General features: G+C 39.8%; 1 protein-coding gene and 1 long non-coding RNA gene across 6 annotated transcripts in view; one reads left to right on the top strand and one right to left on the bottom strand.

Annotated features, from left to right (window-relative positions):
- The window catches only part of LOC134734566 (uncharacterized), a 129815-nt gene that overhangs the window by 101993 nt on the left and 13257 nt on the right, over nucleotides 1-14565 (bottom strand). The gene's annotated exons all lie outside the window — the stretch shown is intronic.
- The window catches only part of SLC9C2 (solute carrier family 9 member C2 (putative)), a 103692-nt gene that overhangs the window by 81024 nt on the left and 8103 nt on the right, over nucleotides 1-14565 (top strand). Inside the window, exons 22-24 of the mRNA XM_063627325.1 lie at nucleotides 1752-1850; nucleotides 5461-5628; nucleotides 13437-13568. Coding sequence (XP_063483395.1) covers nucleotides 1752-1850; nucleotides 5461-5628; nucleotides 13437-13568 — 399 coding nt within the window. The remainder of the gene's footprint in view (nucleotides 1-1751; nucleotides 1851-5460; nucleotides 5629-13436; nucleotides 13569-14565) is intronic.

Below are 14565 nucleotides of genomic sequence, written 5' to 3'. Positions count from 1 at the left end.
CACCTGCCTTGGCCTCCCAAGGTGCTGGGATTACAGGTGTGAGCCACTGTGCCTGGCCGAAGTCCCTACTTTCAAAAGCTTATAGTGTATGGATGGAGACAGACAATAAGCATACCAAACACATAAATACATAGCCTATCAGATGGTAAACACACCAAACATATAAATACATAGCCTATCAGATGGTTGTTAAGTGCTAGAGAAAAATAGGGGAGAAAAGGTAATACAGAGCGGCCATGGAAGGCTGCTCTAATAAGGTGACATTTGAAGAGAGATGTGAAAGAAGTGAGGGAGCAAGCCAGCTAGTATCTTAGAGAAGAGCACTCCAGGCAAAGAGAGTAGTGGGTGCAAGGAGGCCCCGAAGCCGAGTGTGCCTGGTGTGTTCCAGGAGCAGCACAGAGGTCCCTGGCAGGAGCAGTGCTGGAGAGACATGAAGTCAGGGCAGTTGCAGAGGGCCTGAAGAACATCATGACTCTCAGGGGCCCTGGGCACTTCTGCCTTAGTAGGCCTCTTCCTCCATAAAAAAGTATTAAAAATTAGACTTTATGACTATGTTAGTATAACAATGAATATATTAGTATGATATATTAAAACATTTTTCTCTATCTAAAACTAATTTTCCTCCAGATTCTAAAAAACATTAAAACATTGTTGTAAGTGTCTGAAAGTGTTGTAGATGCAGGCACTGCGCCTGCTGATGCCTAGTGGATGGCTCCACCCTGGTCTCCATCCCTTCCTGCCTGAGACATACACAATCTTTGCTATTACCCTAACTGCAGACGTTCGGTTTGCTTCTGGATTTTGCATATATGAATCTTCTGCCCTGGAGGTCTTCAACTCATGTTATCCAAGCTATCTGCTACTCCTCTTTCAAGTCTCAGCTTAGCTGTCCTGTCTGCTGTAAAGGCCTCACCGAATAACCAAGATAGGATCCTGTGGCTTTTCTGCTTTTTTTTTCTTAGACAGAGTCTTGCTCTGTCGCCCAGGCTGGAATGCAGTGGCGCGATCTCGGCTCACTGCAAGCTTTGCCTCCTGGGTTCAAGCCATTCTCCTGCCCAGCCTGTAGCTGCGACTACAGGCGCCCGCCACCACGCCCGGCTAATTTTTTGTATTGTTAGTAGAGATGGGGTTTCACCGTGTTAGCCAGGATGGTCTCGATCTCCTGACCTCGTGATCCACCCATCTCGGCCTCCCACAGTGCTGGGATTTCAGGCGTAAGCCACCGCGTCCGGCCTTTTCTGCATTTTTTTTTTTTTTTTTTTTTTTTGCATAGCTCCCTGTCCCTGTCTTCTTTGTCATAATTATCCCATTTGATTGTAAATATCTACCCAACATAACTAAGAGTTTTTTCTGAAGGCAGGGGAATTGTTTAGCTTACCATTATAACCCAAGCCTCAAACAGGCTGAAAAAAGGTTTTCATTCATTAATGTGCATATTTAGTCCACAGTTATATCAGTTACTATGCTAGCTACTAATCACAAAGTCAGTTTGTTTGCCTGTTCCTTTATTTCTAAAAGTTGATGTGGTATATTAGCACGTTACAGTTCAGTAATAAACCAAGAATATAATTTGTGTTTTTATCATATATATATATGATTTTAAAGCTAAAATAGTGTGTATATATATATATATACACACACATATATAATATATATATAATAAGATCATATATACATATATAAAATATTTAGAAAAGTAGACTAGGAAGCTTTTGTGTTGACTCTCTTTTTCTTTTTTTTTTCCCACTCAGGAAAGAGCCAAACTTGCCTATTTTGACTCTGGAGATATCATTTGTAAAGGAGGTGAAATGCCACAAGGAATCTACTTAATTATTTCAGGAATGGCAATTGTAAGGGACTATTGATTTTTTTTTTTAATTAAAATGTATTTTGAAACATGTAATTGTAGAATAAGAATAAATTTAGATGCTGAAAATGTTTAAATTTTTAATGTGATGAAACCATTTCTACTCTGAGCATGACAGCTGAGAGATAAATATTCAACACCTGAAATGTGCTTCCCATTCTACAAAATGCTGTCATAGTCTTTACTTATTTCTTGCAGCAATCCTGGGAGGAAGAAGGATTTTTCAGAATGTTCAGACAAGGAAATCAATACTTGGCGTGGCTTAAATTACTCACCTAAAGGAAATAGGATGAGGATCAAAAATACGACTTTTAATCTGTCTAATGGGGGGCTTTTGTTGACCAGAGAGAGAGAGACAGAGAGAGAGAGAGGGAGAGAGATTTCAGTAGAGTGATGGGGACAAGAATCCTTTGTATCTGCATAACAGTAGTTTAGTAGCTGATTTCATGGGTGAGCCCCATTTTGTGAACCAAATAATTCCTAGATCCTAGATGATGGTCATAAAATGACAAATCCTTAATATGGGAAAAATAATACCCTTGGCTTTCTGGTTTTGAAACGGGTATATTAGACCTTAAAATATCATGGAAATAAACTACTATAATAAATAGAATACTAACACAATATAACACTTATTTACTATCTGGCACTATTCTAAGCACTTTTCATTCACGCGTTCACTCGTTTATTCAACAAAATATTTGCTTCATTACCACCATGTGGAAGGCACTGTTAATTCTAGGCATGGGATTGACAAAACAGACACAAATTCCTGCCTTCTTGGAGCCTAATTTCTAGTAGAGGGATAAAAGGAGATGGGACAATGAACAAAACAAATAAGCTTACAGTATGTTACAGATGATGGAGATATGAAGAGATTAGTTGTGATTTTTTAAAAGGTAGTTGAGAAAGGCAATATAGGCTGGGCATGATGGCTCACAGCTGTAATCCCACCACTTTTAGAGGGCTAGGTGGGTGGATCACATGAGGCAGGAGTTTGAGACCCACCTGGCCAACATGGCAAAACCCTGTCTCTACTAAAAATACAAAAATTAGCCAGACATGGTGGCACATGTCTATAATCCCAGCTACTCAGGAGGCTGAGACAGGAGAATCCGAGATCCTGCCACTGCACTCCAGCCTGGGCGACAGTCTCACTCTGTCACTCAGTCTAGAGAGCAGTGACACCATCTCAGCTCACTGCAACCTCTGTCCCTCGGGTTCAAGCAATTCTCCTGCCTTAGCCTCCCAAGTAGCTGGGATTACAGGATTACAGGCACGCACCACCATGCCCATCTAATTTTTGTGTTTTTAGTAGAGACAGGGTTTCACTAGGCTGGTGTTGAACTCCTGACCTCAAGTGATCTGCCCGCCTTGGCCTCCCAAAGTGCTGGGATTACAGGTGTGAGCCACCAAACCCAGCCAACAACCCTATTTTTTATGTGAGAAAACTGATGAACAGAAAAAAAATAATTCACTTGGCCCTAACTACACATACTCAGAGGCCAAAGATTACTTTGAACCCATGTAGTCTGTCTCCAGTATCCATGTGCTTAGCTATTATACTATAATCCCATTAGAATTCTAGGAAAAACACACTGCTGCCAGTATTTATGAAATACGGCAAGTCCAATACTTAAAAGCTGCAACTTGCTGTAACATGTTTCTTTGGGGATTTTCCTGCCATGACTGGACTAGCTAAGCCTTCTTAAACTGTAGTCCAATAATGTCTGGTCTGAAGAGGTTATATTAGTACTCTTTTGATACCATAACAAATTACCACAAATTTAGTGGCTTAAATATATTATCTCATGGCTCTGTAGGTCAGAAATCCAATGGGTCCTGCTGATTTCACTGCTTGGGTCTCAAGAAGCTGAAACCAAGATGTCAGTAGGGCTATGTTACCTTCTGGAAGCTCTAAGGGCAGAATCTGTTTCCAGGCTCTTTGAGGTTGTTGGAAGATCTAGTTATTCTTTATGGCCATTGAACCGAAGTCCCTGCTTCTTCAAGGCTGTCAGCTGGAGCCCACCTTGAGCTCCTAGAGCTTCTCTTTCATCCTTGCATGCAGGTCCTCACATCTCAGAGCAAGCAAAGGCATATGGAATCCTTCACACATCTCTCTCTGATGGACTCTCTTCTACTTGCAAGGGCTCATGTGATTACAGTCCCCCCAATATTCCCGTCTGTTGTTCAATCAAATACTAATCTGGTACAGCTGTGAAGGGACTGTGTAGATCTTTTTAAGGTCAGCTGATTAGTAGCCTTAACTCCATAAATCATCTTTTTAAGGTCAGCTGATTAGCAACCTTAATTCCATTACAAAGTCCCTTTGCTGCAGTCCCTAGATTAGTATTTGGTTGAACAACAGACAGGAATCTTGGAGGGGGCCTCCTTTAGAATGTTGCCCACCTCAAATGCCATCATCTTTTCTTTGTTTGCAAAAAGTAGAGGCATTCTTCATTGCTCAAAGATCCTTTGAATTGCATTCAAAATTACAGCCATTAAAAAAAAAAATTTGAACACCTCTGGAAGCATGAATGCCTTTAAAAGTCTGAATGCTAATTGCTGGGAGAGAATGACATTTTGCTTCTGTTTCCTGTGTCTTGAACAATAGCCTTCGTCTTTGATGTTTACAGCTAAACTTTCTGAAAAATTCTGTAATCCTTCTAATCCCAATTCTTTCAGCTTCCCCCTAAAATCTGATACTGCGCTTCTTTCTCCCGTTATGCCTACCCGTTATTTTCTTGAAGTAACTCAACCATCCCATGTTCATCCTAAAACCTTTTCCTGTTGATGTTGCATGGTAATTTTTCTTAAGCATTTTAAAAAGAGACAAGGCTTTCATTAACGTCATGGCTTGGTTTGGAGGCATATTAATTCATAATATCTGATTTATGTGCCCATGCAATCAAAAGTTATTTCCACCTGATGCATTAGCCCATTGCGGTAAGAATATCTAATGGACTCAATGAGTGATTGCATTAGTTGCATACTATAATTTCCAGTTTTGGTGGGATTTTTTTTTTTTTCTTTGAGATGGAGTCTCACTCTGTCGCCCAGGCTGGAGTGCAGTGGCACGATCTTGGCTCACTGCCACCTCTGCCTCCTGGGTTCAAACGATCCTCCTGCCTCAGTCTCCTGAGTAGCTGGGACTACAAGTACGCGTCACCATGCACGGCTAATTTTTGTATTTTTTTTTAGTGGAGACGGGGTTTCACCATGTTGGCCAGGCTGGTCTCAAACTCCTGGCCTCAAGTGATCCACCTGCCTCAACCTCCCAAAGTGCTGGGATTACAGGCGTGAGCCACTGCACCCAGCCCTGGTGGGATTTTTATATAAGACAGGTATAAGTAGAAAGTTGTAAATAGGGATCATCTGTAAAACTAAAGATTAGAAACAAATCCTTGCCTTGGGGAGTTGAAATGTTAAAGAAATCATGATTTTTTTTTCTTAAGCCTAATTCTTCTTTCACACCTGACAGGAGATCTTTGCCTTCCATTGGAAAGTTGTAAGAAGTAGTGGGAGCTCCTATGGTTTGATCAAAGCATTTTTAACTTTTTCTTTCCCTTTGCACACTTTTTTTCCCTTTGCAGTTGCATAGTTTATCTCCTACCTTTGGAATAGAGAGTAGCCAAAGGCCTGATAGAGGGTCCAGAGCCATGTTTACAGAGTTCTGTACTACTGGGGACGTAATTGGAGAGCTAAGCTGTCTGCTTAAGCGTGAAATTGAATATACCGTCATCTGTGAAACTAGTTTACAGGTAGGAAAATGGTTCTGTCATGAGTTATTAATTATTCCTCAAGTAAATAAAAAATTCCACCATCTTTTCTTTTTTTGGGTTTTGACATCTTAGTCACCCAACCAGCTATTGGGAGGTAACATAGCTGAAGAGGCAGATTTAGTGTCTCACATGCCAGGCTCTGCCAAGCTCCACTGCATCCTGCCTAAGGGAGTAGTTATTTAACCTCCTTAAGTCTCAGTGTCCTTGTTTATGAAGCAGAGAGAATATCAACCTTTTGATGTTATGGGGATTAGGAAAACATCTACGTAAAATGCCTGACACATATAGGTGCTCAATAAATGGTCACCATTATGACAACAGTGTTTTTAAAGAATATTTATTTGTTTTTAAAACAACTCCATTAAAAAGTGGGCAAAAGATATGAACAGATACTTTTCAAAAGAAGACATACATGTGGCCAATAAGCATATGAAGAAAAGCTCAACATCACTGATCAACAGAGAAATGCAAATCAAAACCACAATGAGATAGCATCTCACACTAGTCAGAATGGCTGCTGTTAAAAAGTCAAAAAGTAACAGGTGCTGGAGAGGTTGTGGAGAAAAAGGAACAATTACACACTGTTGGTGGGAGTGTAAATTAATTCAACCATTGTGGAAGACAGTGTGACGGTTCCTCAAAGACCTAAAACAGAAATACAATTGACCCAGCAATCCCATTACTGGGTATATACCCAAAGGAATGTAAATCATTCTATTATAAAGACACATGCACATGTATGTTCACTGCAGCACTATTCACAATAGCAAAGACGTGGAATCAACCTAAATGCCCGTCAATGACAGAGTGGATAAAGAAAACCTGGTACATATATACCATAGAATACTATGTAGCCCTAAAAAAGAGTGAGATCATGTCTTTTGCAGGAACTGTGGATGGAGCTGGAGGCCATTATCTTTAGTAAATTAATGCAGGAACAGAAAGCCAAATATCACATGTTCTCATGTATAAGTGGGAGCTAAATGATGAGAACACACAGACACAGAGAGGGGAATAAAACACACTGGGGCCTGTTGGAGGGTGGAGGGTGGGAGGAGGGAGAGAATCAGGAAAAATAACTACAGGTACTAGGCTTAATACATGGGTGATGAAATAATCTGTACAACAAACCCTCATGACACAAGTTTACCTATGTAACAAACCTGCATATGTACCACTGAACTTAAAAGATAAAAAAGGAATATTTGTTTGTTTTTAAACTTCCATCTATGTTTCATTTGCTAAGTAAGAAGTTATCTATTCAACACCTAAGTGTCCTGACATTTCACTAGGTGTGGGGAATTCAAATAGAAATGAGCCAAAGACCAAGGGACAAAGTGGTTCGTTAAATGGGTCCTGCTCCCTGTGCCACCCAACTGGGTAATACCCTCCAATAGGGGTTATCAGACACCCTATACAGGAGCGTTCCTACTGGCATCAGGTCGGTGCCCCTCAAGGTCAGAGATCCCAGAGGAAGGAGCAGGCACCCATCTTTGCTGTTCTCCAGCCTCATCGAGTGACATCTCCAGGTGCGGGAGCAAACCAGATGAATAGGGCCTGAAGCAAACCCCCAGCAAACTGCAGCAGCCCTACAGAAGAAGGACCTGATCATTGCAAGAAAAACAGACAGAAAGCAACAACAACAGCATCAACAACAACAAAAAAGTTCCCACAAAAACCCCATCCAAGGGTCAACAGCCTCAAAGATCAATATTAGACAAACTCATGCAGATGAGAAAGAATCAACGAAAAAACACTGAAAACTCAAAAGGCTAGAGTGCCTCTTCCCCTATAAATGATCGCAATGCCTGTCCAGCAAAGGCACAGAACTGGATGGAGGATAAGATGGACGAATTGACAGAAGTAGGCTTTGGAAGGTGGGTAGTAACAAACTCTGCTGAGCTAAAGGAGCATGTTCAAACCGAATGTTAAAGAAGCTAAGAATCTTCATAAAAGGTTACAGGAGCTGCTAACTAGAATAACCAGTTTAGAAAGGAACATAAATGACCTGATGGAGCTGAAAAACACAGCATGAACACTTCATGAAGCATGCACAAGGATCAATAGCTGAATCTATCAAGCGGAAGAAAGGATATCAGAGTCTGAAGACCATCTTGCTGAAATAAGGCATGCAGAGAAGATTAAAGAAAAAAGAATGAAAAGGAACAAACAAAACCTCTGAGAAATATGGGACTGTGTAAAAAGACCAAACCTATGATTGATTGGAGTACCTAAAGAGACAGGGAGAATGAAACCAAGTTGGAAAACACACTTCAGGATCAGGATGTTATCCAGGAGAACTTCCCTGACCTAGCAAGGCAGACCAACATTCAAATTCAGGAAATACAGAGAACACCAACTAAGATACTCCATGAGAAGATCAACCCCAAGACACATAATCATCAGATTCTCCAAGGTTGAAATGAAGGAAAAAATGTTAAGGGCAGCCAGAGAGAAAGGCCAGGTCACCTACAAAGGGAAGCCCATCAGACTAACAGTGGACCTCTCTGCAGAAACCCTACAAGCCAGAAAACAGTGGGGGCCAATATTCAACATTCTTAAAGAAAAGAATTTTCAACCCAGACCTTCATATCCAGCTAAACTAAGCTTCATAAAAAAAAGGAGAAATAAAATTCTTTCTAGACAAGCAAATGCTGAGGGATTTTGTCACCACCAGGCCTGCCTTGCAAGAGCTCCTGAAGGAAGCACTAAATATGGAAAGGAACAACTGGTACCAGCCACTGCAAAAACACTCCAAATATATAAAGACTAATGTCACTATGAAGAAACTGCATCAACTATTTTGCATAGTATGCAAAATAACCAGATAGCATCATAATGACAGGCTCAAATTCACACATAACAATATTAACCTTAAATGTAAATGGGCTAAATGCCCCAATTAAAAGACACAGACTGGCAAATTAGATAAAGAGTCAGGACTCACTGGTGTGCTACATTTAGGAGACTCATCTCACATAGGCTCAAACTAAAGGGATGGAGGAAAACTTACCAAGCAAATGGAAAACAAAAAAAAGCAGGGGTTGCAATACTAGTCTCTGACAAAACAGACTTTAATAAAGATCAAAAAAGACAAATAAGGGCATTACATAACAGTAAAGGGATCAGTTCAACAAGGAGAGCTAGCTATCCTAAATATATATGCACCCAAGACAGGAGCACCTAGATTCATAAAGCAAATTCTTAGAGACTTACAAAGAGACTTACACTCCCACACAATAATAGTGGGAGACTTTAACACCCCACTGTCAATATTAGATCAACAAGACAGAAAATTAACAAGCATATTCAGGACCTGAACTCAGCTCTGGATCAAGTGGAACTAATAGACATCTACAGAACTCTCCACCCCAAATCGACAAAATATACATTCTTCTCAGTGTCACATGGCACTTATTCTAAAATTGACCACATAATTGGAAGTAAAACACTCCTTGGCAAATGCAAAAGAACTGAAATCATAACAAACTCTCTCTCAGACCACAGTGCAATCAAATTAGAACTCAGGGTTGAGAAACTCACTCAAAACCATGGAAATTGAACTACATGGAAAGTGAACAATCTGCTCCTGAATAACTCCTGGGTAAATAATGAAATTGAGGCAGAAATCAAGAAGTTATTTGAAACCAATGAGAACAAAGAGACAACATACCAGAATCTCTGGGACACAGCTAAAGCTATGTTAAGAGGTAAATTTATAGCACGAAATGCCCACATCAGAAAGCTAGAAAGATCTCAAATCAACACCCTAACATCACAATTAAAAGAGCTAGAGAAGCAAGAGCAAACAAATCCAAAAGCTAGCAGAAGACAAGAAATAACTAACATCAGAGCAGAAATGAAGGAGATAGAGATACAAAAAACCCTTCAAAAAATGAATGAATCCAGGAGCTGATTTTTTCGAAAAAATCAACAAAATAGACCGCTAGCTAGACTAATGAAGAAAAGAGAGAGAAATCAAACAGACACAATAAAAAATGATAAAGGGGATATCACCACTGACCCCACAGAAATACAAACTACCATCAGAGAATAAACACCTCTGTGTAAATAAACTAGAAAATCTAAAAGAAAAGGGTAAATTCTTGGACACATACACTCTCCCAAGACTAAACTAGGAAGAATTACAATCCCTGAATAGACCAAAAATTAGTTCTGAAATTGAAGCAGTAATTAATAGCCTGCCAACCAAAAAAAGCCCAGGACCAGATAGATTCACAGCCGAATTCCACCAGAGATACAAAGAGGAGCTGGTACCATTCCTTCTGAAACTACTCTAAAGAGTTGAAAAGGTGGGACACCTCCCTAACTCATTTTATGAGGCCAGCATCATCCTGATACCAAAACCTGGCAGAGGCACAACAACAACAAAAAGAAAACTTCAGGTCAATATTTCTGATGAACATCAATGTGAAAATCCTTAATAAAATGCTGGCAAACCAAATCCAGCAGCACATCAAAAAAGTTTATCCACCACAATCAAGTTGGCTTCATCCCTAGCATGCAAGACTGGTTTGACATATGCAAATCAATAAACATAATCCATCACATAAACAGAACCAATGACAAAACCACATGATCATCTCAATAGATGCAGAAAAGGCCTTAAATACAATTCAAATCCCTTCATGTTAAAAACTCTCAATAAAGTAGGTATTGAGGGAACATATCTCAAAATAATAAGAACTACTTATGACAAACCCACAGCCAATATCATACTGAATGGCAAAAGCTGGAAGCATTTCCTCTGGAACCTGGCGCAAGACAAGGATACCCTCTCTCACCACTCCTATTCAACATAGTATTAGAAGTTCTGGCCAGGGCAATCAGGAAAGATAAAGAAATAAAGGTATTCAAATGGGAAGACAGGAAATCAAATTGTCTCTGTTTGCAGCTGACATGATTCTATATTTAGAAAACCCCATTGTCTCAGTCCACAAACTCCTTAAGCTGATGAGCAATTTCAGCAAAGTCTCAGGATACAAAATCAATGTGCAAAAATCACAAGCATTGCTATGCACCAACAACAGACAAGCAGAGAGCCAAATCATGAATGAACTCCCATACACAATTGCTACAGAGAATAAAATACCTAGGAACACAGCTAACAAGGGATATGAAGGACCTTTTCAAGGAGAACTACAAGCCACTCCTCAAGGAAATAAGAGGGGACACAAACAAATGGAAAAACATTCCATGCTCATGGATAGGAAGAATCAATAGCGTGAAAATGGCCATACTGCCCAAAGTTATTTATATATTCAATGCTATTTCCATCAAACTACCATTGACATTCTTCACAGAATTAGAAAAAATTATTTTAAATTTCATATGGAACCAAAAAAGAGCCCACATAGCCAAGACAATCCTAAGCAAAAAGAACAAAGCTGGAGGCATCACGCTACCTGACTTCAAACTATACTACAAGACTACAGTAACCAAAATAGCATGGTACTGGTACCAAAACAGACATATGGACCAATGGAACAGAACAGAGGCCTCAGAAATAACCCTACACATATACAACTATCTGATCTTCGACAAACCTGATAAAAACAAGCAATGCGGAAAGGATCTCCTATTCAGTAAATGGTGCTGGGAAAACTGGCGAGCCATATGTAGAAAACTGAAATTGGACCCCTTCCTTACACCTTATACAAAAATTATCTCAAGATGGATTAAAGACTTACATGTAAAACCCAAAACCATAAAAACCCTAGAAGAAAACCTAGGCAATACCACCCAGGACATAGGCACGGCAAAGACTTCATGACAAAAATGCCAAAGGCAATTGCAACAAAAGCCTAAATTGACAAATGAGATCTAATTAAAGAGCTTCTGCACAGCAAAAGAAACTATCTTCAGAGTGAACAGGCAACCTACAGAATGGGAGAAAATTATTGCAATCTACCCATCTGACAAAGGTCTAATATCCGGAATCTACAAGGAACTTAAACAAATTTACAAGAAAAACCCCATCAAAAAGTGGGCAAAGGATATGAACAGACACCTTTCAAAAGAAGACATTTACGTGGCCAACAAACATATGAAAGAAAGCTCAACATCACTGATTAGAAAAATGCAAATCAAAACCACAATGAGATACCATCTCACACCAGTCAGAATGGCAATTATTAAAAAGTCAGGAAATGGGCAAGGTGCGGTGGCTCACACCTGTAATCCCAGCACTTTGGGAGGCTGAGGCAGGCGGATCATGAGGTCAAGAGATTAAGACCATCCTGGCCAACATGGGGAAACCCCATCCCTACTAAAAATACAAAAACTAGCTGGGCATGGTGGCCCACCTATAGTCCCAGCTACTCGGGTGGCTGAGGCAGGAGAATTGCTTGAACCCAGGAGGTGGAGGTTGCAGTGAGCCGAGATGCACCACTGCACTCCAGCTTAGTGACAGAGTGAGATTCTGTCTCAAAAAAAAAGAAAAGAAAGGAAAAAAAAATCCAGGAAACAATAGATGCTTGTGAGGCTGTGGAGAATTAACGCTTTCACACTGTTGGTGGGAATGTAAATTAGTTCAACCGTTGTGGAAGGCAGTGTGGTGATTCCTCCAGGACCTAGAACCAGAAATACCATTTGACCCAGCAATCCCATTACTGGGTATATACCCAAAGGAATATAAATCATTCTACTATAAAGACACATGCACATGTATGTTTATTGCAGCACTATTTACAATAGCAAAGACATGAAACCAACATAAATGCCCATCAGTGATAGACTGGATAAAGAAAATATGGTACATACACACCATGGAATACTATGTAGCCATAAAAAACAATGAGAAAATGTCCTTTGCAGGGACATAGATGAAATTGGCAGCCACCATCCTCAGCAAACTAACACAGGAATAGAAAACCAAACACTGCATGTTCTCACTCATAATTGGGAGTTGAACAATGAGAACACATGGACACAGGGAGGGGAACATCACACACCAGGGACATTTGGGGATTGAGGGGGTGAGGGGAGCGAGAACATTAGAATAAATAGCTAATGCATGGGGGGCCTAAAACCTAGATGACATGTTGATAGGTACAGCAAACCACCATGGCACACTTAGACCTATGTAACAAACCTACACATTCTGTACTTGTATCCTGGAACTTAAAGTAAAATAAAATAATTAAAAAAAAAAAAAGAAATGAGCCAAAGAATTCTCAATCTTTGGTGACTATCTGATGCAACAGAGCAGGATCCAGAGTCTCAGGGGTGTGTGGAGTGGAAGGAAATGTTGTTTTAGCTATTTCATGTCATTTCATTTTTGGAAGAGGAGAGAAGGCATGAGTTTAGTCATAAGGCTGAATTGAATTCACTGAAGTTCGTGTAACTTGAATCTGAAAGTGTATCTTTTTTATTCAGCTGAACTATTTGCCTCTGGAAACAAATACTGTGAATGAGCTCATGTTATCTACCATGACAATAAAAATAGATAAGTTCATATGGCTTAGCTCCTGAATCCTGGACTTTGAGCTCATGAGCCATATCCTTCATTATATCTATTGACTGATACACATTTTTCTGGTCTCTTATTAAAGTCTATAGCTTTAATCACACCATACATTTTATCATCTTATACTTAGCAAACAACTATTTTCACAATACAAATGCTTCTATATGACAAGAGTATCATAATTATGCTAGAATCGATAGTTTTTCTGAAGGTTAAATCTGCAGGCATCTTGTTTTTTGATGGTCTTGTAATTTAGTTCTACATCAAGCTGCTATGGCCTGGTTCCTTTTTGTTTTAGGCCTGCTTTATCTCCCTGGAGGATTTATATGAAGCCTTCGATGCCTTCTGGCCATCTCTGGAATATAAAGTATGGCTAAAGCTTGCTGTCAGTACTGCCTATCAGTATTTTGAATCAAGTCTTATTGAAGAGGTAAGTCACATGATTAAAATATTAACAAATTGAATTTTTATGCATTGTAGTTTTTACAGAATGCATTTCATATTTTTGAGACAAAAATAGAAAGGAAATTTGTGTTTGATTTTTTTTTTTTTGAGACAGAGGCTCACTCTGTTGCCCAGGCTGGAGTGCAATGGTGCAGTCTCAGCTCACTGCAACCTCTGTCTCCCAGGTTCGAGGCAGTTCTCCTGCCTCAGCCTCTCAAGTAGCTGGGATTATAGGCGCCTGCCACCACCCACGGCTAATTTTTTTATTATTAGTAGAGACAGGGTTTCACCATGTTGGCCAGGCTGGTCTTGAACTCCTCACCTCAAGTGATCTACTCACCTTGGCCTCCCAAAGTGCTGGGATTATAGGCTTGAGCCACCGTGCCTGGCCCTGTGTTTGATTTTCTAAAATGAGATTGCTAGAGTTTTAACTGCTGTCTTATCCTGAGTTCCTACAGGTTGTCAATCCTTTTGTCACAGCTAATTTTCCCAAGCTACTTGCAATCATTTCTAAAAAAAAAAAGAAGGTAGATTTAGCAAATTCAAAATAGGTAGATCCCCCCTGAACCAGGCATAGTGTTAATCAGAATGTGTTAACAAACGCTCTGTCTGTATTTATTATTGCCTACTCTGCCGATGTTAATGTAAGTCTATAAATCTCCTGCCTTTTCAAAATCTTTGTGAAGGTGACTGAGCCTCTCTCATGGACTTCCCCTCCAAAGAGTAGTCGTTCAAGTTTGTCTCTGGACAAGCACAATTTACACTCTCACATTTATATCCTATTTAGTAACTATTGGAACCCTTACTAGCTAGTGGGTCAGGAACTGGGGAAGTGAACTGGGAAAGATCAGAAGTTCAGTAATATTCACTGAACTGAGCGACTGGATATAAATAAACATTGGGTTAAAAAATGAGTGTGTCATACAAGCCAGTCAGGTTTCTTTTACTATATTGCAATAATAACTTTCAGAAAAATTTTAGCA

This window comes from Symphalangus syndactylus, chromosome 12 (assembly GCF_028878055.3).
Source record: "Symphalangus syndactylus isolate Jambi chromosome 12, NHGRI_mSymSyn1-v2.1_pri, whole genome shotgun sequence".
Lineage (NCBI taxonomy): Eukaryota > Metazoa > Chordata > Mammalia > Primates > Hylobatidae > Symphalangus > Symphalangus syndactylus.
Note: the sequence above shows the minus strand (reverse complement) of the source record. Positions and strands in the feature narration are given on the sequence as shown.